Source organism: Aquarana catesbeiana, linkage group LG01 (genome assembly GCF_042186555.1).
Source record: "Aquarana catesbeiana isolate 2022-GZ linkage group LG01, ASM4218655v1, whole genome shotgun sequence".
Lineage (NCBI taxonomy): Eukaryota > Metazoa > Chordata > Amphibia > Anura > Ranidae > Aquarana > Aquarana catesbeiana.
The window spans coordinates 124,331,004-124,356,782 of record NC_133324.1 but is presented as its reverse complement, the minus strand read 5'-3'; the positions used below and the strand labels follow the sequence as shown (position 1 = coordinate 124,356,782).

Below are 25,779 nucleotides of genomic sequence, written 5' to 3'. Positions count from 1 at the left end.
CTTTTGATGGTATTTGATCACCTCTGCAGTTTTTATTTTTTGCGCTATAAACGGAAAAAGACCAAAAATTTTGAAAAAAAATGATATTTTCTACTTTTTGTTATAAAAAAAATCCAATAAACTAAATTTTAGTCATACATTTAGGCCAAAATGTATTCGGCCACATGTCTTTGGTAAAAAAATGTCAATAAGCATATATTTATTGGTTTGCGCAAAAGTTATAGCGTCTACAAACTAGGGTACATTTTCTGTAATTTACACAGCTTTTAGTTTATGACTGCCTATGTCATTTCTTGAGGTGCTAAAATGGCAGGGCAGTACAAACCCCCCCCAAATGACCCCATTTTGGAAAGTAGACACCCCAAGGAAATTGCTGAGAGGCATGTTGAACCCATTGAATATTTATTTTTTTTGTCCCAAGTGATTGAATAATGACAAAAAAAAAAAAAAATATTTACAAAAAGTTGTCACTAAATGATATATTGCTCACACAGGCCATGGGCCTATGTGGAATTGCACCCCAAAATACATTCAGCTGCTTCTCCTGAGTATGGGGATACCACATGTGTGGGACTTTTTGGGAGCTTAGCCGCGTACGGGGCCCCGAAAACCAATCACCGCCTTCAGGATTTCTAAGGGTGTAAATTTTTGATTTCACTCTTCACTGCCTATCACAGTTTCAGAGGCCATGGAATGCCCAGGTGGCACAAAACCCCCCCAAATGACCCCATTTTGGAAAGTAGACACCCCAAGCTATTTGCTGAGAGGCATATTGAGTCCATGGAATATTTTATATTTTGACACAAGTTGCGGGAAAGTGACACTTTTTTTTTTTTTGCACAAAGTTGTCACTAAATGATATATTGCTCACACAGGGCATGGGCATATGTGGAATTGCACCCCAAAATACATTTAGCTGCTTCTCCTGAGTATGGGGATACCACATGTGTGGGATTTTTTGGGAGCCTAGCCGCGTACGGGGCCCCGAAAACCAAGCACCGCCTTCAGGATTTCCAAGGGTGAAAATTTTTGATTTCACTCTTCACTGCCTATCACAGTTTCGGAGGCCATGGAATGCCCAGGTGGCACAAACCCCCCCCCAAATGACCCCATTTTGGAAAGTAGACACCCCAAGCTATTTGCTGAGAGGCATGGTGAGTATTTTGCAGCTCTCATTTGTTTTTGAAAATGAAGAAAGACAAGAAAAAACTTTTTTTTTTTTCTTTTTTCAATTTTCAAAACTTTGTGACAAAAAGTGAGGTCTGCAAAATACTCACTATACCTCTCAGCAAATAGCTTTGGGTGTCTACTTTCCAAAATGGGGTCATTTGGGGGGGTTTTTTGCCACCTGGGCTTTCCATGGCCTCCGAAACTGTGATAGGCAGTGAAGAGTGAAATCAAAAATTCACGCCCTTAGAAAGCCTGAAGGCGGTGCTTGGTTTTCGGGGTCCCGTACGCGGCTAGGCTCCCAAAAAGTCTCACACATGTGGTATCCCCGTACTCAGGAGAAGCAGCAGAATGTATTTTGGGGTGTAATTTCACATATTCCCATGGCATGTTTGAGCAATATATAATTTAGTGACAACTTTGTGCAAAAAAAAAAAAAAAATTTGTCTCTTTCCCGCAACTTGTGTCGCAATATAAAATATTCCATGGACTCGACATGCCTCTCAGCAAATAGCTTGGGGTGTCTACTTTCCAAAATGGGGTAATTTGGGGGGTTTTGAACTGTCCTGGCATTTTATGCACAACATTTAGAAGCTTATGTCACACATCACCAACCACTTGAAGACAAAGCCCTTTCTGACACTCATTGTTTACATGAAAAAGTTATTTTTTTTTGCAAAAAAATTACTTTGAACCCCCAAACATTATATATTTTTTTAAAGCAAATGCCCTACAGATTAAAATGGTGGGTGTTTCATTTTTTTTTTTCACACAGTATTTGCGCAGCGATTTTTCAAACGCATTTTTTGGGGAAAAAACACACTTTTTTAAGTTTTAATGCACTAAAACACACTATATTGCCCAAATGTTTGATGAAATAAAAAAGATGATCTTAGGCCGAGTACATGGATACCAAACATGACATGCTTTAAAATTGCGCACAAACGTGCAGTGGCAACAAAATAAATACATTTTTAAAAGCCTTTAAAAGCCTTTACAGGTTACCACTTTAGATTTACAGAGGAGGTCTACTGCTAAAATTACTGCCCTCGATCTGACCTTCGCGGCGATACCTCACATGCATGGTGCAATTGCTGTTTACGTTTGACGACAGACCGCCGTTTGCGTTCGCCTTAGCGCGAGAGCAGGGGGCGACAGGGGTGCTTTTTTTTTTTTTTTTTTTTCTTTATTATTTTTTTGCTTTTTTATCTTATTTTTAAACTGTTCCTTTCATTTTTTTTTTTTTTTTTAATCATTTTTATTGTTATCTCGGGGAATGCAAATATCCCCAATGATAGCAATAGGTAGTGACAGGTACTCTTTTTTGAAAAAATTGGGGTCTATTAGACCCTAGATCTCTCCTCTGCCCTCAAAGCATCTGATGACACCAAGATCGGTGTGATAAAATGCTTCCCCAATTTCCCAATGGCGCTATTTACATCCGGCGAAATCTAAGTCATAAAATGATCGTAGCTTCCGGTTTCTTAGGCCATAGAGATGTTTGGAGCCACTCTGGTCTCTGATCAGCTCTATGGTCAGCTGGCTGAATCACCGGCTGCATTCTCAGGTTCCCTGTTGAGACAGGAGAGCCAGAGAAAAACACGGAAGACGGTGTGGGGGGGGGGGGCATTCCCTCCCACGGCTTGTAAAAGCAGTCTAGAGGCTAATTAGCCACTAGGATTGCTTTTACATGAAAGCCGACCGCTGGCTGAAAAGAATGATACCAAGATGATACCTAAACCTGCAGGCATCATTCTGGTATAACCATTCAAAGTCGTGAATGGCGTACCTGAAGACAAAAAAATGGTTAACAATGGTTAACAATAAAGCACAGTAAACAGTAAAGTATAAATAATTACATACCTGAAAAACAAACATGATAAAACATAATAACAATAACAATAAAACATTGCAGAATAGAATACAGTAAAAAAAGAGCAGAACAATAGAGAGAGAGAATAGAGAGAGAGAACAATAAAACGACAACTATTTTTTTTATTTTATATATATATATTTTTTTTTTACACTTTTTTTGTAACTAACTTTTATAACTGTAACCGGTTCCAGGTTCGGGTCTCTAAAAATGCGATGGCATCTTGGGAGACCCTGTGAAAGTGTGCCTAGTCTGTGGAATGCTGTACCCTACGCTAATACTCAACTAGTGAATGGTAGCGTTCAAAACATTCACCAATGCAAAGACCAGGATTGTCAGGACAGGAGGGACAATAATAGCGGGTGTCACGCCTATATCCGCGCTTGCTGCAGACACGACATCTTTTTGGGGGGGTTCAGTGGGTAGGGGTACTCGGGAGGACATAAAAATGCCTCTCATGCAGCCGACTGCATTTGGTTGGGGATGTGAATGGGGGAAGTACGGGCGCTGCAGAAGCGGTGTGTTCCCAATTAGGATTGGCAAATGCAGCAGGAAGGGCACTATGGGCATGACGGGCCTGTGTTTGTCTTCTTGGTGGCAGCGGGACACTACTTGTGCTTGCCACCTCACCAGCTTGAACTGCACTTATGGGACTCGCCACGTCACCAAGTGTTACTGCAGCGCTGGTTTGACTACGACCGGGGTGTACTAGGCCGCTGGTGCTTGCCAGTTCAATAAAAAGCTACCAAGAAAACTGTTAGCGATCGCAGGGATCAGGCCTGACTCTGCGAACGCTGCAGTTATGCGTTTAGTGTTTTGTAAGTGTCAGTGATCGATCGATACTGCACTTGGGTGGGCTGGGCTGGGCCGGGCGGAGGGGCAAAACGCAGGTGCTAGCAGGTATCTGGGCTGATCCCGCTAACACTGCGTTTTTGGGAACCCTAAACTGCTGGGGACGCTAGTATAGATCTGATCGGATCAGATATTGATCCGTTCAGATACTATACCACTAAAGGAGGCGTATGCTGCGTGCGTGGGTGTTAGTGGTACTGGCGCTAACCTGACGCTGCCTGGGGCCGGTGCTTGCTAGTTCACCAAAATGCTACCAAAAAAACTGTTAGTGATCGCAGGGATCAGGCCTGACTCTGCGAACGCTGCAGTTATGCGTTTAGTGTTTTGTAAGTGACAGTGATCGATCGATACTGCACTTGGGTGGGCTGGGCCGGGTGGAGGGGCACAACGCAGGTGCTAGCAGGTATCTGGGCTGATCCCGCTAACACTGCGTTTTTGGGAACCCTAAACTGCTGGGGACGCTAGTATAGATCTGATCGGACCAGATATTGATCCGTTCAGATACTATACCACTAAGGGAGGTGTATGGTACGTGCGTGGGTGTCAGTGGTACTGGCGCTAATCTGGCGCAGCCTGGGGCTGGTGCTTGCCAGCTCACCAAAATGCTACCAAAAAAACTGTTAGCGATCGCAGGGATCAGGCCTGACTCTGCGAACGCTGCAGTTATGCGTTTAGTGTTTTGTAAGTGACAGTGATCGATCGATACTGCACTTGGGTGGGCCGGGCGGAGGGACAAAACGCAGGTGCTAGTAGGTATCTGGGCTGATCCCACTAACACTGCGTTTTTGGGAACCCTAAACTGCTGGGGACGCTAGTATAGATCTGATCAGATCAGATATTGATCCGTTCAGATACTATACCACTAAGGGAGGCGTATGCTGCGTGCGTGGGTGTTAGCAGTACTGGCGCTAATCTGACGCTGCCTGGGGCGACGCATATCACCGCCGGGCGACCGGGGGGCTAAACCTTTATTCGGTAATAAACGGCGGGTGCCCTGACACTATATAAAATAAACAAACTAACCAGCGTCACCCGTAACAGTTATACGGTGATCAGTGGTGAAAGGGTTAACTAGGGGGCAATCAAGGGGTTAAAACATTTATTAGATAGTATATGGGGGTCCCTGTCGCTATAAAACGCTGACGGCGAACCTAAATATTTACCTCACTAACTAGCGTCACCAGCGACACTAATACAGCGATCAGAAAAATGATCGCTTAGTGACACTGGTGACTGGGGGTGATCAAGGGGTTAAAACTTTATTAGGGGGGGTTAGGGGGATATCCTAGACCTACAGGGGGGTAATACTAACTGTCCCAACACTGTAACTGTCACAAACTGACACCAATGCAGTAATCAGAAAAAAAAAAAACTGCTGGTGTCAGTTTGTGATTGGGGGGCGATCGGGGGGGGGATCGGGGTGTTTTGTGTGCCTGGCATGTTCTACTGTGTGTGTGTGTGTTGTGCACTCACTCACTTGTCTTCTCTCCTCGGGCCGGAACGGAAATTACCGAGCCGAGGAGAGATGACATAATTTCCTTTGCTGCTGTTTAGCATACAGCAGCAAAGGAATGTTCTCATTGGCCGGCGGCGATCGCGAGGGGGGGGCCACGAACGGATGGCCTCCCCCTCATCTCCGATCGCCGTGGGAGAAAAGACGACCGCCTCGGGCACCGGGGGGGGGTCCGATCGGACCCCCCACCCGCGGAAGGCAAATCACGTGTATGTACGTGATTTTGCCTGTCCGTGCCACCTTGCCGACGTAAATCGGCGTGAGGCGGTCGTCAAGTGGTTAAAAAGTAAAAAAAAAAAAATCTGATTGAGAGGATTAAGAAGTCTGTTGTTATTGTTTGATCATCATTGTATATAAAGTGAAGGATTTTGTCAGCAAGAGTAATTTCCTTGTCAAAAGAAGTTTATTGAGTATACAATGTTATAAAGATACATAAAGTAAGTTTACAAGGATCTATAAAGTAAGCTCATTGTTTTACAGTAGGGTTTATATAGGTAAATATCATGAAATTTCAAATATTAAACATTGGGTTCACGTAAACCTAAATTAAAGATATATATCATTTCCTTAGTAACTTTTGTAGGTATTTAAATGATTTATACCTACTATACATATTGTTTACAAGTAGAGTGTATATAGGTCAAATAAATTCTGATAATGAGCTTTAATCGTAAGGTGGAGAAAAGGAAAGAGAAAGAAGAAAAAGGGTTGAAAGGTAGAGGTATGGTCCACAAGGTTGTCCCGCTCGTCAGTTTATTATTCTTTTTAGTTCTCTTTGAAGCCTTAGAATGGGTGTCTCTGTAAGTCATTTAATCTGTTACCATGGCAACAGGACAGAGTCATTGAAATTTGACAGGAACTGTTGTTTTATCCAAGGATGCCAAAGAGCAAGAGTAATTTCATTCTCTCCTTTCCTGCATACTAACATTAGCTGTACAGGGGAGACTGAGCAGTAACAATGGTTTATACCAAGGTGGAGGTGTTTGCTACACCTATCATACCTAAACATAGGTATCATACCTACTTGAAAGCGCCGCTACTACAGTACTTAGTGGAATGAATAATGAAGTAGGTTTGGATTGAGCATTTTATAGGTACAACTTGCAAAGGGAGGTTTACAACCTCTTTAACTCCTGTGAATCTATGTGGTACAGTTTGGAAAGAAAAGATTGATCAAACCAGGGCTGGTGCTGAATGGTAATTCTAGCAAGGGAACACAGACATGTTGTATGTATCACAATGCCAACTGACCCCCTAAAATCACCATCCTATGACATTTTAAACTTGCATAGTTAGTTAAAGTGTCACCCACATCATGAAAATGATCAATAAATGGTGTATTACATGCTGTCCATATTGTCATTATGAGATTCGTTTTCTATATTCTGCAAAAAACCTGGTTGATCCTGCTGTTCTCTCTGCACCTTCTGTCCATGTCACCAATTCAGTTTTCAGTGATTTTCTATGCTGAGCATTTCCTCTCTATCACATCTGAGCAGCCCATGTGACTATAGAGTCATGCATGTGAGTGTATACACAGTGGTAAATGACAGCCCGCTCCCTCCCTCCTCCTCCATGCCCACTAACCAGCTAAATACAATGAGGGTGGGATATTACATGTAGATTAATGGAGGCTTCATCTCCCTCTTATTCTAAAACACAGGCTGGAGAGGCATGACACAGCCTGTGACTGGCAGAGATCCACCCAAAGATTTTATTTCAAATATATATTTGTATGACAATTTAAAACAGTTTATTGATATTTATTTATTCTCTGTATTTCCTTTTTTTTTTTGATAATTTTGAACATGTGACCAGCAGCAGAGATCTAAAAGCTCCTCCTGCTTATGTTTCACTGCAGACAGGCTGGGAAAGATCTGGGTCATGTGACCGCTGTACATCGATTAGGAAAAGGATACTTCGATGTTTTATTAAAATAATTACAGTGCCATCACCCAACATGCAGAAATAGAAGGGACGACGTAAATAAAGCAGTGTGTATTTAGTATCACTTTAAAGGAAAGTGGTTTACATTTTTCTAGCTCATATGTAATCCTCTGCGTAATAACTGTTTAATATCTTCGTGAGGTGCTGTTTTCTGTAACACGGTGCATTTTTTTTTTAATTACAAATATTGAGAAAACGAGTGTTTTCAAGCATTCATTGAATCCCCAGTGGTGCAGAGGAACATCTGCAAGAGTAATGATGGAGTTCTTGGCTGTTCTCGCAGTGAGGAAGCCTGCAGCTGATCAGCTCTGCCTCATTTGTAGGTGTCACTGCAGTAGGGATTAGTGGAGAAGATTCCAGGCAACGTGACACAGTGACCAAGCCAAAGAAAGCCTCCCAGCTAAAACCCAGCTAATTTTTCAGCCATTGTTTAACCAAAACAAAAACCAATTAAGACACATTTCAGTGATAATTGTGCGGCGTGTGCAGACATTCTTTTCCAGCACATCTTAAATTGTTCCTTCTGTTTGAGGATTTAGCAACCCTCAACATTTAAGAAGCAGAGGTTTATTTTTTATTTTTTTTTTTTGCAGAAGTACACAATGTATTCTTAACTTAATTTGAATATAGAATTTTAGCATCATTTCCATATCTCTTCATAGGTCTGTCCTGTTGTTCAACATATTTCATATACAGAAGTGTGCTAATCAAGGGCAAACACAAAACAGCGCAACTAACATCTGTGCTGAACTACTATAGGGAAGACATTACATGCATTGAACTGAAAAAATAGTCTCTGTTCAATCTGATTAACATATGTGCACAGCCACGTGTAACACCTAGTATTACTGATTACAGCATATCTAAACCCTGATAACAGTGCAGCACAGGAAGCTATCTACTGACTACATTTCTGGCAGCATCAAGGGGTATTTTTTTGTATTTGTTAAAAGTTATAACAAAACAATTTTAATGCTATATACCAAAAAGGAGCACATAGGAAATTTGTTGTTAGGGTTTATATACACTTTAACTATTCGAACACTCTCATATACCCTATCACATATCAAGACCTCTTTTGAGTTACAAACTTGGCACCTACAGCACATGTACAAGCTAACCCATTGCGTCCAAGTGATCCCTCTCTGGTTGGTCCTGGCTCTGGCATCAAAATTCCAAATACTGTACAGTACCAACCCCACATTGTTGCACACCCATGTGTCTTTATTCCTGGGGTCTTTGGTCTGGTTGCATGAAGTAAAAAGTCCTACCCCAGCAGTGAGCTTGTTTTGAACATTGCAGAGATTAGTGCCGTGTTTTCCCTGGACTCAGAAGTGAATCCCAGTGCAATAAATCTATGGGGGACAACTCTGGAGATAAGGCTGAGTCTTGCAGTGAGAGCTGCACTTTTTATTTCACGCACAGCATTGGATTTTCTGTCTTTGAATTGGAAATGAAAGTAATAGAAATTTGTAGGCTGCTATTGCTGACCTACTTTAAAATGCTAGTTGCTGGGCTATTCTGCTGACCGCCTTGCTTCATTACTTTCTGAGTCACTGAATTGGAACAGATATGCATCTTAGGAAAGTCAGAGAAAAGTCAGAAGTCTGCATGTTTGTTGCTGGTCAAAGACTCAGAATTACTCAAGTATAAAGGCCAGATAACCAAGAAACAAGTACTTGCACAATGTGACGTCATCAATGGCAGCTTCCATGTTTCTACAAAGAAATATTTCCTTTAAATTGACATACAGGGGTTGATTTATTAAAACTGGAGAGTGCAAAATCTGGTGCAGCTGCGCATGGTAGCCAATCAGCTTCTGACTTCAGGTTGTTCAATTAACCGCTTCCGGACCGACCACCATATATATACTACGGCAGGGCGGCCCCGCTGTGTAAAATCACGTACCTGTATGTGAATTTTGTGCATGCGTTCTGGGGTGCGCGCCGCTCCTGCTGTGATTGAACGCAGCGAGAGCCAATCAGCGGTTCTGGTGGCCGCAATGACCCACCGATCGTTTGGAGGAAAGGCAGAACGGCGGTCTGCCTATGTAAACAAGACTGACCACTCTTCTGTCAGGGAGTAAAAGAGAGATCTTGTGTTTTAGCTAAGCTGAAACACGGATCTTTCTTTTTCTCCACTGCATCCACTCCCCCACAGTCAGAAAGCATACCCTAGGGACAATTTAACCCTTTGATCGCCCCTGGTGTTAACCACTTCCCAGCCAGTGTCATTTATACAGTGACAGTGCTTTTTTTTTTTTTTTTTAAGCACTGATAACTGTATTGGTGTCACTGGTCCCCCAAAAAGTGTTAGTGTCAGATTTGTCCGCCTCAATGTTGCAGTCCCGCTAAAAAATCGCTGATCGCCGCCAAAATATTTTGTAGACACTTTTTTTTACCAAAAATATGTAGCAGAATACATATTGGCATAAATTGATGAAGGAATTTTGATTTTTTTTTTTTTTTTTTTTTTTATTGGGAATGTTTTATAGCAGAAAGTAAAAAATATAATTTTTCAAAATTGTTGGTCTTTTTTTTTGTCTCTAGCACAAAAAATAAAAACCGCAGAGGTGATCAAATACCACTAAAAGAAAGCCCTATTTGTAGGAAAAAAAGGATATCAATTTTACTTGGGATTCAGCGTCGCATGACCGCGCAATTGTCAGTTAAAGCAACGCAGTGCCATATCGCAAAAAATGGACTGGTCATTAAGGGGGATAAACCTTCCAGGGCTGAAGTGGTTAAGCTTTGACAAAAAAAACTTGGTGGCTGATTGATTTCCATTCAGAGCTGCACCAGATTTTGCACTCTCCAGATTTAGTAAATCAACCCCACAGTGCCAAAAACCTGTCAGTTGGGGGATAGCTACAGAACAATATGTGCAATCACCAGGTGAGTCACAAAGTTGCAGATGTTTGTGTAACTGGAGCTGAATGGTATTTGTTCATCCCTAATGGTGATTTCAGCCTACACGGTAAACCAGGGGTAGGCAACCTGGGGCCCTCCAGCTGTTGGGGAACTACATTTACCATGAGTCATTGCAAGGCTGGTATTTACAATTACTCCCAGAGGCATGATGGGACTTGTAGTTCTGCAACAGTTGGGGGGCCCCAGGTTGCTTACCCCTGCTGTAAACAGTACATAGGGAAAAAAAACTTTTTCATAGTTTGTCATACAAGTTTGCAAACAGGTAATTTTTCTCCTTCACTGATGGGCACTGATGAGGAGGCACTGATAGGCAGCATTGAAACTTCTCCCATATAAGTATTTAATTTGTCTGTTTAGCTGTTTGCCTAGTTCAGCTTTAAATGTGATTTTTAACACTACAAAATGCTAGACAAATGCATTATCAGTGCAGTTGTGTTTATAATGTAATAATATTTCCTATACATTAAAGTATAGCTCATTCCCCACAGTTACAATCTTTTGTACCACCTGCCCCACCCTATTAGATTGTAAGCTCTTCTGAGCAGGGCCCTCTTAATCCTCTTGTATTTTATTGTATTATAACTGTATTGTCTCCCTTTTATATTGTAAAGCGCTGCGTAAACTGTTGGCGCTATATAAATCCTGTATAATAATAATAATATGGAATGCATTTCTAAAACAGAAGATATTTAAATGTCATCACAACATACATCCAAAAAACAGTTGGTCTCCATGTAAGTTTTCTATGTCCCAGGACATAACTGTTTGTTCTGAACTGCTGCTTTCTAGCACAGATCTAGTCTATGTCTATTCTACTTTGTACATTAGGACTGTATCTGTGCTATAAGCCAGCAGTTTGGAATGTACAGATGGCCACAGGGGTAGAAATGATTGTAATGGCTCTGCTTTCTGTCCTTAAAGGAGGAGTCAATCATTTGTTTTTTTAATTTGTGTTGAAAGCGATGACTTGTAAATCCCTCCTGTTTTACAAAAGCTCTGCTCTACCTTTTAATGCTTTAGAGCGAGGACTTTTTGGTTCCGTGTAGTGCATCTCACCATACTAGTTATCCTAGTCATATACATTTAGCAGCTGCAAGACAAGCAGCAGTGTGCATATGGCCTAAAGCATGACTATTGCCAAAACTTTTTTTTTTTACATTTTTATAGCATGAAAATAGATGAAAACCTCTGTTTTTATTGCTGTCTGTGTGATTGCAGGGGAGATTTTCCCTCACTTCCTACACCAGTGACCACACAGGAAGTGCGAGGAAACATCCCACACAGAGAGCAAGTAAAGATGGATGCCTAATACTCCCGATCACTGAAATGACCTCTGATGGTAAAGACCCAAAAGACATTTTAACCTTTGTGCAGTCTGTCCAAACAAAACCAGGCCTTTTCTGTCACTTTTTAATTACATGGGTGTAGAGGGCACTTCAATACTGGGCACTTTCCCCCCTTCCTGCCCAAGCCAATTTTCAGCTTTCAGTGCTGTCACTGTTTAAATGACAATTGCGCGGTCATGCTACACTGTACCCAAACTACATTTTCTTCCCACAAATAGAGCTTTCTTTTGGTGGTGTTTGATCACTTCTGCGGTTTTTATTTTTTGCTAAACAAATAAAAAAAGACGAAAATTTTGAAAAAAAACTGTTTTTTTTTTCGTTTCTGTTATAAAATGTTGTAAATAAGTATGTTTTCTCCTTTACTGATGGGCACTGATGAGGCTGCACTGCCGGGCACTGATAAGCACAGATGAGGTGGCACTGATATGCAACACTGATGGGCACTGATAGGCGGCACAGATGGGCACTCATAGGCAGCACAGATGGGCACTAAAAGGCTGCACTGATGGTTACTTATGGGTGGCACTGATAGGCTGCACTAATAGGTTAGCACTGATAGGTGGCACTGATGGACACTGAGTGGCACTGATTGACACTGATAGATGGCACTGATTGGCATCACTGATTAGGAGGAACTGGCAGGTATTGCTGGGCACTGATTGGCATGTGTGGGCACACATTGCCACCCATGGCCAACAGCGATGCTATACCTGGTGTTTATCAGTGGTGGCATCCCTGGTGGTCCTGGGTGGGCATTTGTGGGGGGGCTGCGCAGACCCCCCCCATGTCAGAGGAGCAGCCGATCGGCTCTCCTCTACTCACGTCTGTCAGACATGAGTGAGGAAAAGCTCATGAATGGCTATTCCTGTTTACATTGTGATCAGCTGTGATTGGACACAGCTGATCACATGGTAAAGAGTCTGTCAGAGACTCTTTACCTAGATCAGCGTTGCAGTGTGTCAGACTGACACGCTACAACAACGATCGCTGTGTTGCGCACCCCCAGGGTGTGGGCAGCGGCTTGTTATCCTGACCACATCATATGACGTCTGGTCAGGATAACACAACCACTTTGCCAACGTTATTTTGCTATATGGCAGGCGGCAAGAAAAAGTTCTTTTTTATTATTATTATTTTTACATTGTCACTTAATCCCCCGTGATAGCAATAGCCAGAGACAGGTCTCCTCTGTTTTTCCTATTTAAAAATGGTGTTGTTTACATCCGGGGAACCTGGAAGTGATGTATACTCATCACTTCTGGTTTCCTACACCACAGAGGCAATCAGAGCTGTTCCAGTCTACCATCTGAATGTCACAGCCGAAATTGAGACTCCTCGACAAGGCAACATTTTTCCAATCTTTCCAATCTTCAATTGTCCAATTTTGGTGAGCCTGTGCGAATTGTAGCCTCAGTTTCCTGTTCTTAACTGACACAAGTGGCACCCAGTGTGGTCTGCTGCTGTAGCTTATCTGGTTTAACGTTCGATGTGTTGTTCATTCAGAGATAGTATTTTGCATACCTTGGTTGTAACGAGTGGTTATTTGAGATACTTTCTTTCATCTCGAACCAGTCTGCCTATTCTCCTCTGACATCAACAAGGCATTTTGGTCCACACAACTGTTGCTCGCTGGATATTTTCTCTTTTTCAGACCATTCTCTGTAAACCCTAGAGATGGTTGTGCGTGAAAATTGCAGTAGATCAGCCATTTTTTAAACTGATTGATACTCAGACCAGCCCACCTGGCACCAGTAACCATGCCACATTCAAAGTCATTTAAATCCCCTTTCTTCCCCATTCTGATGCTCCGTTTGAACTTCAGCAAGTCGTCTTTACCACGTCTAGATGCCTAAATGCAGTTGCCACCATGTGATTGGCGGATTAGCAATTTGGGTTACCAAGCAATTGAACAGGTGTACCTAATAAAGTGGCCAGTGAGTGTGTACACCCGTCCGATAACAGAAAACTATTCCACTGCCGAACAGCGTCTTATCAACATGTGCGTATTTATATCCTATGTGCATTAGAGGCACTGCAGGTGCTGCTCTTCTATTAGTGAAACAGTTGGCTGTATTGTTCATGCTTAAAACTCAGACTCCTCTAATAACGTCTAATTGTTTTCGAGTCATCTTGTGAAATCCAGTGGACAGTCTTTAATCCATACGTGCTAGTAGAGTCAGTAGATTTATATTTTTTGTGAAATGTATATTTCTCAGTCTTGCTCTGTCTGCTCTTTATTTGGGTTACAGAATGAAATTCCATTTACCTTGTTTGCCTTTTAATAGCTCCTATGGGAAAACACAAACCATTGCACTGTTTAATAGATTCCCTTAGCCCGTCAGATTTATGAAGGTGCCAAAGTTCTGTATACTATGTACTTGGGCCAAATCTACCTATGCAAACTTTAGTTTCCCCATAAGTGTTTAGGATTATCCAACATATTTTATTTTCCAGTCACAGAATCCAGGAACAGAACACAGATAACCACCCCTTCATCCTAATTTATAGCATCCTGTATCCGCCATCATACTCTGTGCTTTATCATTTTTATATGATTGCTCACTTAATGATAATGGAATCTGTTCCACGTACTTTCCATATGTTAACATCAACATCTTCTTTCAGGATGTCTCATGTACTCCAGTTTGATGAAAAGAGTCGGAAGGTAAAAGATGCCAACATGCAAGATGAGGACACGTTTGAGATATACGATCCAAGGAACCCAGTGAATAAGAGGAGAAGAGAGGAAAGCAAAAAACTGATGAAGCTGAAGAAGGAGAGAAGATGACTGACTTCATTCACATTATAGCCACAAATTAACGACCTCCTGGTGAATTTTCACCTCCACTTTCTGCCATTTCCATATATTTTACCGGGAAAAATAAATACGATTAAAAATGATTGTTGTATAACAATGATTCTACTTTTGTCAAGTCATGACACTTCTAGAATACCCTTTGTCATTTTAAGAAATTATCTTCATAAAAGATGCCTTCTTTATTTGATTTTTATTATGAGAACAAGTGTAGAACTAAGGATAAAGAAAATCCTGAAGCCCAATACACATGGCAATTTTCTGTCGATTTTAGCCATTTTTCCATCCTCGTATGATCACCAGAAAATAAGCACGGTATTAACCAAGAGTTTGACTACCACAAATTAGTCAGTTATAAAATTGAATCTGGATAATAAATTAACAGCGTCAATTCTGTTTGACGGCTCAACTTGACAACTGAAAAAAATGATGGCAGTTCTGTTGGAAATTGTCAGGTTTCCCATCAAGTTCTGCCAAGATGATTTCAATGCCATCTCTTTGCATCCCATTCCATTCTTTGTTTGAAACCACTATTTTATGTCCAATTGCTTTGCTTTCACCAAACAATGGAATAGAAAATTCAGTCACTCTATCAGATTCCCACTTGTATGACCAGCTTAGCTTTTTAAAGATAAGATTTTCTCTTGTCCTGGGCTTAAACTCAGAAGGCCCTGTCCAGATATTTGAGGTTCAGATATTTGGCACCTGAGCAATCATATGATAGTATATCGATTGCATTGGTAAGCCATTTCAATCCGTGGCCACCTATCGGCAAACCCATGGTGTGTATGTGAGCCGTTCAGGCTGCGTGGAAGTATAGTTCTGTGAGTACTGGCCAAAAAGGAGCCCGCTCACGCTCCAGACGATGATAGACAAGAGCCACACATCAGAACAAGACCCGTTGTGTATGGACCCCTGCCAGTCCACGCCCCATAACAGCAAACTAGGTGTAAACTGCCTAGCTTGTTACATAATCAACTCATATATGTACAGCTTTGCTATTGCCCAAAGCAGGTAGAGATTTGTTTCTGTTACCTAATTTAGGGAAATTGAATGAACGGGAGTATTGTATTAAATGAATTGCAGAGTTATTGGTTTAACCAATCAGAATATTTTACTTTCAGGAATAAACCAGAAAAAAAATCAATTATTATTATTACAAATGGTTAACATGGACATCTTTACTTTGTCAACCATTGCGGTATTATTCCTAGGTTCGAATTTATAAGGTGATATTTTCACTTTTTTTGTGCATAAATATGTTTTATGCCGCGTACACACAATCGGAATTTCGGCCCACAAAAGACCGATTAGAGATTTGCAATGGAAAATGCGACCGTGTGTATGCTCCATCGGACTTTTGCTGGCCGAATTCCAGCCAGCAAAAGATTGAGAGCATGTTCTTAATTTTTTGGTCAAGAAAAGTTCCTATCCGAAAATGCGATCGTCTGTGGCAATTCCGATGCGCAAAATTCCTACGCATGCTCAGAAACAATTGGACGCATGCTCGGAAACATTTCACCGCATGCTCGGAAGCATTGAACTTCATTTTCTCGGCTTGTCTCGTCGTTTTGCAAGGCAAACTTGAGCGGAATCCCGAAGGAAAAGCAGTCATATCTTTTTTCGACGAGAAGTCCGATCGTGTGTACGCCCATTACTGTTCCAAAATTGTATTTTGTTGGTGTTCATAAGTCTTCAATGGAAAATGCCTGTAATCCTCCATAAACCAATTGGATTCCAACTTACATTCTTCAGTTGTCATTTACCATAACAAATTAAGATGTTTTGCTTATTCCATGCAAAGAGCTCTTCCAGACTGGTAGTATAGGATGGAAATAAAATCCTATTTTACTTATTATTTTTAGTTTCTAACCCAGGGGTCTCAAACTGGCGGCCCTCCAGCTGTTGCAAAACTTCAGGTCCCATGAGGCATTGCAAGGCTGACAGTTACAAGCATGACTCCCACAGGCAGAGGCATGATGGGACTTGTAGTTTTGCAACAGCTGGAGGGAAGGCCAGTTTGAGACCCCTGCGCTAAAGCTGGACATGTTGACATTGTATTGTAGCTTATTATCTTTCTTTTTATTGTCAGTGATGTATAGTAGAAAATACTGGTTTGTGTTTACAATGTAAAATAAAAAATATACATTTAAATCCACAGGCTTTTATGTTTTTTGGTTATGATGCATACCTACAGGTTTAAAGCAATTGTGAACTCCTATACATTCTGACCCTATTAGAATAGGGCACACCACTAACATTATAGAGACAGTATAACCATATTGGTTATAGTGAGAAGGGACTAAGAGAATTGCTACTTTTAAAGAAAGTCCTCTAACTGGATCCATGCATAGTACAGTAAAGCCCTCTTACAACAGAAGGTGTATGTCTCATCCCATCACATATCCCATAAATAGGTAATCCAGCATAATACTTCTCTATCCCTTCTCGTGCAGGGTGGTTTTGTTTCCTCCTCCTTGTAGTTTTCTCCAGGCGGCCTGTTTGACCCCCCACCCCACAGCTTTGCTCCTGGCAGAGGCTATGTGCAGCATAGTGATGATATCACTGATACTATTACAAGGTAATATCTTGATTTGTAAAAACATTTGGAGCACACAAATTGTATATATATATATCCTTTGTGGCTCTTAAGAAATGAACGTTCTTATGCTTGGAGTTCAGCTGTAGTTCAGCTTTAAGATATTATTATATGTACAGCTCATGAATACTAAAGATTGTGTTTGATTTTTGTGCACAACCTGCCCGCTTTGTATTGTGATTTTTTTTTTATTCTTTATGGTGCTGTTGTAGCCACATATTTAGTAAGTAATACCAATCAAATATAAGTCAGAGCATGATGTGTATATAATATTCTGTGTCTTTTAATACAGTACTTGAATGTATTTGCATGCTTTACTGAATGAAAACGTTGAAATCCTATTGTTGAGCATATGGTTGGTTCACATCTTTGTGCTACAGCTTATTGTGAAAAGGAAATGGAAACAAACTATATAGACCTAATATCACCTACCTATGTCTGTTACCATGTGTGCTGCAACACACGTGGGACATGGTATCCAGCCTTATGCTGGCCTTAATGTTCCACGTTTGTTGCAGCACACAGGGTAACAGACACAAGTAGGTTTTAATAGGCTTATATACTTAGTAACTAACAGATTTCTCCATCCACACAAACAAGATGAAGGAACCCCCTCTCCACACGCCACAACATTGTATTCTGACAGTGGCAACCCCCACTGACTGATGGAACATATTTCCAACATGTCCCTTCGACAGAAATTGGTTAAACAATGGACTTCTGTTGAGTGGGTTAGCACACACAGTAATCGCAAATTATCCACCACCTGCTGGCCCAGCCAAATTTAAATCGATATATGGCCAGCTCAAGTTAGCCATGGTACAGTGCCCATGAATAGTGGATGAAGGTATTCTGATCTGGTGACCGTCTAATGTCTGTGTGACATTCCGACCAATGGCCCTAAATGGTTGTGCTTAGGGTAAAAAGAGAACAGATAAGATAGAACACCGTAACCCGTTGCTTTTCTTTCTCCTGCAATAAGACAGTCCGGGACAGTCTGCATGTGTCTTCTCCATTGCTCAAACAGGAATGCCAATCTGACCAGAGCAGATCTCTTTGTGAGGTTTTTCAATAATGCATGTATTCCAGAGCATTCACCAATCTCTAAGGCCAGTTTTAGGGTAACAGTGATTGATATTTTCCTAATTTTACTAAACTTTAGGATATTTAAAAAAAAAAAAAAGTTTGTAATGTGACCTTCTGCACTGCATAATTATTCAGCAGCTTCAAAAATACAAAGGTTTCTGAAGGTGTCTTGTTCTGATGTACTAGTATATATTAACACATCAAAGCATGTCATGTAAAATACTTAACCTACTTCAAAGCGACCTAAAAAGGAGACCTTTCTGTTGGTGCCCCAAGTGTTGCTTGAACCAGATCTTGTTCTGCATATCCAAGAACCTGATAAATGTTGCTACTCAGCTTATTCATTCTGACTTCTCACAACTTAATAATCCTTTGATCTTGTTTTCCTATGCAGGAGTCCCCTCTGTGTCTGTAATTACTTAATTCCTTCACTGTGTTAGTGTTCTTCACCTCCGCTGCAGGGCTTTCCCAAGCATGTAAACTTTCACAAATTGAACAAGGACTTTCTCCCACCACATACTGTGCTCAGAAATTTCCCACACACTGTTCATCATAAATAATGTAATGGTCACTTGCACTGGAAAATGCCAAACTTAAAGCGAACAATGGCTGGGGCTTACTAATGTCCGAAATGTCACAAACGAGCATGAGTAGTGTTTCCTTCCAATGCATTATGTTCTGTTATGAATCATGTTGCAGAGTTTCTGTTTAATATCCCTTGAAGGGGCCATAATAGTTTTACAAATGATTCTGCTCTGTAACTTCCTATGAATTAACTATAACAATGCTATCAGCAAAGGTGTGGCATATAATTTATTCATCTGCCCGCCAGATTTATGGGTTGACTTTTTAGTAACTGTGTGGCCACCCTTCCTTGGCAAATTTACAATAAAGATAAGGACAGAATATGCTTTGTTTGAGAATATGTTTAAATGCTGCTGTACTTTCTATATTTGTTGTGTATTTTTGCCTGTATGTAAGTGTATTTATGATTTTTCATTTACATGCCTACACATAGATCCCAAGCTGGAACAATCAGCCCTGACACATCTATTATACACATATGTGGTAAGCAGAGTTTGCAAAGGCAATCGATAGCCAATTGAAAGAAAATGGGTATCCCCTTTGACCCCTACAGTTAAAGTGATTGTAAACAATCACCTTGTAAAACAACTCATTCAGTTTAAAATCTAGCTGAAAGGCAAAATATTTATGTATAGTTATAAAAAAACATAAATACCTTTTTTTTTCCCCTTTTTTATAAGTGATTGCATTCATGTTCTCAGCTGCATAAGAGCTGGGGGGAGAAGCAGCAGCATACTGCGCTTCCCAGTGAATGGCTATGCAGCGGGAGTGTGTCAGGACAAGTCTCATCATTGGACAAGAGTATACTGAGTTCCCAGCATAGCTAGAGAACTGACCACGGTGTGCTCTCCTGCTTAATGTGGTCAGTTTTTACTAGAAAGCAGAGGGACTGGCAGGGTCAACAGGGATTTCACACAAAGGAAGCAATACAAAGAGAACAGGATACTTTCTCATACAAGTACATGGTACAGAAGGCACATATCAGGAATATGTTGAAGTGTTGGTGTAACAAGCGCTTTAAATAGAAGGTTAAACATGTCTATTTAAATCTCAGATGAAGTCTCCTAGAAAATTGCCTCCACTATTTTAGGCCCCGTTCACACTATGCATACCGGGAACTTGCGTTTCAGCTTTGCAACTTTGCTCGATTCTCACGCAGAAATTTGTGTTGCACTTTGAGCAGCCCATTGCCCTTTGTGCTATTGTTACTCCAGAGAAGTTCAGGGACAAAATTTTATCCCTAAGCCAGGAGCAATTTTACACTCATATTTTCCATGATTCTCACGCAACAGTCGTGGCAAAATTGTGCCCTGTTTGGGGTGCCATTCAAGATCAATTCCAAATCGCCCATATGTGAACAGAGCAGGGTGCAGCAAAATTACAGCTTTTTCATGTCTTCACTGTAATAACACACACCACACTAGCATTAATACAGCCAATCCCCACTTGTAGGACCTAAAGACTGTTTCTCTCTCTGTGTGAATAGCCATCCCGCTACCACTATCCAGTACACCCCATGCTGAATCAGACTTATAGCTCTGCAATCAGCAGAGATTTGCTTATTGCAAAGCTATAGGTCTCACACATCGGGGGACATGTGGAATCTCTGCAGCAAGATCACTGATCTCACAAAAAGAGCAGTAGTGCTGAGCCGCAGGATACTGGTAGCAGACTGGAGGTATTAGTGGCAGTGTAGCTTCTGTACACAGCAATGACAGCTAAGACAATTGAAAATCTGTCATTTTGCTGCACTCTGAAATCACAAGTGCAATTTTCTATAAGACTTCAATGGGGCTTTCGTACAGTCTTATGAGATGGTCCCTGGCCTAAAAAAGGAACACATTATTCAAATATTTAATGATCTGGTCCTGATAGCTGGAAAATCCTGAACTGTGCTTTAGGTAACAGATTATTTGTTCGGATTTGAATGTACTGTAATGATGGATGCCATTGAATATTTCTCTGTTTATCTCTGTAAAATGCCAATACAGTGCGTCCCCTATATATGAACATTTAACTTGCAAACTTTAAAAAATGCGAACATGTTTGTACAGATTTTTTTCATTCAACCCAGTGGGCTGAACAAAAAAAAACTGACAGGCCGTACCAATACAAGCAAATTTGGTACAGCGATCTCCCCCCGCTGTGCTATCGTGTACTGACAGGGGGACTCCCTCGCCAGAACAGATCAGCGCTCGCAGCCTTCGTCTGCAAGCAATGATCCTTGTTGGACTTATGAACTAGTTGGACTTATGAATGAGCTCCGGGAATGGAACTCGTTCGTAAGTAGGGGATGTACTGTATGCATTTTCTATTGTAATTGATTACTACTTGAAGATGGAAATACTACTCGTTCTAGGTTCATGTGAGCCACAGGTGTGTTAACTGAAAAGAGTAACCAGTTACAGTATATATACAACTGGTTTAGAAAGTAACCAGAGTTCCATATAGCATATCTGCTGACTCCACTGTCGGTCTCTGAGAATTTTGGTGAAGCATGTGCTCGTCATCCTCAGGTAGTGGCTGATGCAATCTTTCCCCCAGAATGAACAATATATGCATGCAAGACATGCATGAAGCGAGTACACTTCCCTTTTCTATTGAGAAGGAGAAAATGATTTCTGAATGAACACAGAACTTTTTCCAATACATAAGAAAATATCTGTGTGTTGACATGACAGATGTCCAAAGGTAAGAAGCCCCGAACAGCTTGATTATCGCAAGCAATTCCGTAATTGGTTCTGTGGTTTGCAAATACTAGGTCTTGTATGATCATTTTTATTAAAGTGTGTAGGATGTAATAAAAGTTTCTAACTTCATAAAGCTGACCAAAGACATTACATGGTGATCGGATATGCAAGCTTTATCCAACTGACAAATTATTAGCTCCTTTGTAGATTAGGAACATATCATGTTTGATAAGTGTGTTCTCAGAAGAACACCCTGGCATTTGTCTTATCTCAGAGGAAAACCAGTCAGTGAACCAGAAAATCAAACCTAGTCAACAGACTCCCCTTACCCCAAATAAGATTTGTCAGGGGGAGTGTCTGCAGAATCTGAAGGTGCCCAGGTACTGGATTGTTGCCTAGCAAAATGTTAGATAAAGCAAGTAATCGTTCTTTGTTATTTCAGTGCAAACTAATCAAATTAATGGTGACTTGCTTTGAATTTTGTTAGGAATTTCCAAAAAGAACTTATCAGTTCATGTTGAACACTGCAGTTGGTTTAACTACAACCAAATTCTAATAGTTACAATTTGTTTTTTTCATAACAATGATTTATATCAAATGATGCTTTGTGCAATTTAACAGTATTGTGGAACTGCAACTTATTATCCTACATCTTTATTGACACCTGTATTTGTAACATCATAAAAGATAAAAAAAAAAAAAAAGTTATTGACAATAGTTGACTATAACGTTAGCTCACCCACATCTATTATTTGAGTTATGTGTGCACTCTGGAGGGCTGAATCAGATCTTCTATGTTTAAAGTTGATAATGAGGTCAGCCTGCTATCCAGTGATGCAATGGTCCATTATTTTTTGTAATAGGAAGAAAATAACTGTACCTAGCACCTACAGGTGCCAAGTAGTGGATCGCATTGGGGCAACTAGAGTGGTGTGAACTGTTACATTCTACAGTCAATGAAGTCAGAACTCCTAATCTGGCTTCATGGCTTAAACAAATTTGAAGCCATTGTATCACTATGACAGCCAAGAAACTAGAAGTTACAGAAAAAGTAATTGTCAAGGCTGGCTCTATGTTTCTCTCAGCACAAGTTCCTGTAAGGACTCCAACAGCAACTGTGCATGTCCCATTCTTCTACACCCACCCAGCAAGTCTACCCTCAATGCTTCTGGTTCATTTTGTACTACAAAATAGTCAACACTTAGCTAACTGCCATCTAAACAATATTTGAAAATTGTTTACCGACCCTTTATGAGATTAAAATATTAATGGGATTTTACATATCAAATATCAAAAATAAGCCGCTGAAGTTTTAAACAGGAACACAAAGACTAATGCCTTTATCTAAATGCTTCTAGCAGATTGTCTTGATGGCTTTAAAAGTGTGAGATATATAAAACATTGTGCTACGCTAAGGCAAGCCACATGGAAAAGGTCCCTCTATTAAGCCATTATGTCTAAATACACTCTACAATCTTTGAGATAACAAAACCCAAAGCTGAGGTGTGAAATAAGAAGCTATACAAGGCTGTCATCATCCTGGTCTTTAAATGAATGACTTCTATAAAGAAGGGTGTGGAAAAGTTAAGTGTTACATTCCTAAATACTGTCATTCACTTAGACAATATGTGTCAAAGGCTTTTACTATCTTGGCATTTCTCCACAATCTGGTAAAAGTGGTTTCTGTTAATTAAAAGGTTTTAAATTGCCTTTTTTTGGCATGTGTGTAGTCTACCCACAAGCTGTTTGGCCAAGAGATTTTCAGGCCTGTTTTGATTGCTACACCATGACTTATAACATTGATGGTCCATAAAAAGAAACCAGTGTCCAGGAGACAAGATAAATCTTTTCTACCAGAACTACAGTTCTAGCGTACAATTCCTAGCAAACCAATATCAAAGACCATCGTTTAATCTAAAAATTTGCAAGATCCCCCCCCCCTTAGATTTGTGTTTCTTTTTTTACGCTGGATCCTTTAAAGCGCTAAAACATTTCTATAGCATGTGTTGCGTGAATCCATAGCAGTTTACAGTCTAATGTCTAACGCAAGCACAAACTAGTGCCAATAAAATTATTGGAATAATATTGGTCTGTGGCAGAAAAATGGACAACCAAAAGGAGGCACAAAGAGAAAATTAAAGCTGAGCTCAGGGAGTTGGCAGGGCAGTGTCCTTGCATCCTTTGACCCAAGATGTCGGAGGATAAGCTAGACACATGCAAAGTCAATAATGGGACAATTTTAAATGGTTCATAAGTAAACCTGCACAGTTATAATACATGGAGAAAGGAGCATTTGAATTCTTGCAGGAGTCCAAATGTGACAAGTTCTCTTTTTATTATTTTGTATCAGTCACAAAGAAGTTAGATCTCACACTCAACATTACAATTAATTTATGTTCTTGTCCATGACAGCACCTTAAAAAAAAAACACTTTCTAATGAACATCTAGTGTAGTACTGCACAACCAAACTTTTATTTTTACATTGTGGTCAGACATATATGTTTTACTCATTAGTGCTCATTTTAGCAGTGTTTAAACAGCTTTCCATACTTGTCAATCACTGGACTCACCTCCTGATATAATGTAACACAATCACCAGAGACAGGAGGGGAAAGTGTATTACCAACAGAAGATCCCCAGGTAAAAAAAATAAAGGGGACAAAAAGAAGAACCAACCTTTCTTGAAGGAATAATTTGTAAGAGAAACTGGCCTTTCTTCATGTAATTTTTATTTTATTTTTTGAAAATGATTTTTATTACATTTTTAAACATATTACAAATAGGCCACTTACAAAGTGACAACATAAAAAAGAAAGAAAAACCATAAAAGAGTGAGGCCAGGTTCACATATATGTGGCCACAGTTTCTAGCCCGGGGTCCGGTGCGTCCTGTCTACCAGTTCAAGTGTGATTCAAGTCTGAATTTTTGCCTGAATTCTCACCTGAACCGGACCCAAAAATGCACAGGACCTATTCAAATTTTGCACCGCTACCGCCCCCGACATGTGTGAAGCGGCTCCATTGAGAGCCAGTCACACTCTCATGTCATGCAAATTGGATGTGGTAAAAACCACATCCAATTTGTACATATGTGATCCCGGCCTCATGCAACAGCACAAGTGGCCAGCATGGCCCTGACTAACAGTAAAGGACTAGCTCAGGAGAAAAGCTGACTACATTACCACATAAATAATTTTTTGTTTTAGTATTATATGCAACCAACTATGGCATCCAGATATACAATCAACACTTCACAGATAAATCCCACATGTATTACTGACTGATACCTATCCCCAATCAAACTATAAACCTGAAGCACTACATGCAGTTGTATGGTATTAATAAACAATTGAACCACATATGCAAAGAGACAGCTCTCACTCTGATGTAGTAGATGCATCGCTCACCCAGCCTCCCCACACTTTGTCATATTTTGCCAGTACCTCTCTACTGGCATATGTAGCCTTATAAAGAGGTAGGGCTTTGTTTATTAGAGCCTTCCAGGCCGCGTTGGCTTGGGCATTCGATTTTTTTCCATGAAAGAATATTTTTTTTTCTATCATAATAGAACAAGGTTAGGAGTGTTTTTAAGATCACCTTTGTAGGGGCTAAGGAGTTGACCAATCCCAGCACGCAAATCTCCAAAGTATGGATTATGTTTAATGTCATGACAGAATTTACACTTTGTACTACAATGAGACAGAATTATTGTATTGCTGTACAGTCCCAGAATACATGGATGAAATCTGCATGGGATGAATTACATCGCCAACAACTAGGTGACTGAGAAGGAAATATCTTCGCAAATCTAGCAGGAGTTAAATAAATTCTGTGCAAGAATTTATATTGGATAAGGTGGTCTCTCGCAGACAACAGTCTAGGTAATGAGGAGTCCCAGATATCATCCCAGTCATCCTCAACCATGCTAGGGAAATTAGCCAACCAAACATTATGACAGGGTAGAAGAATCCTGGCACTATCTATAAACAGTTGCTTATAGATGGATGATAGCTCCTTTTTAAGTGTGTCATCCCATAGTAATCATTATTTTCTGAGCACATTTTAATACTGTCAAATATTACTAGTTTTAATACTATATTATATTCCAATAAAGAAAACAATGATATACAGAGGCTGTATTAAAATAATCATTTACAATATAATGGTGCTTGTAGTTTGAATAAGGAACATTGGTGCCTTTTTTTTAAGTTATCCAGGAAAAAAAAGCTGTCACGTTGTCTACAGACCGTCATGTGAATATAAGCCCAGTAACCATCAGTAATATAGAGTAGATAACCTAGAATGACATGTCATGACAACAAGTCTACAAACACATGAGGTCCTTTCCCTATCTTGTCTGCTTAGCTTCACAGAGT

At 40.4% G+C, this 25,779-nt stretch overlaps 1 protein-coding gene across 1 annotated transcript in view; it reads left to right on the top strand.

The window, feature by feature from the left end:
• Positions 1-16,601, top strand: part of CWC27 (CWC27 spliceosome associated cyclophilin) — a gene marked incomplete at its 5' end in the record, with an annotated part of 272,255 nt that extends 255,654 nt beyond the window's left edge. The window contains 1 exon segment of the mRNA XM_073623567.1: positions 14,254-16,601. Within this exon segment, the coding sequence (XP_073479668.1) occupies positions 14,254-14,416 (163 nt within the window).
• Between the last annotated feature and the right edge of the window lie 9,178 nt (positions 16,602-25,779).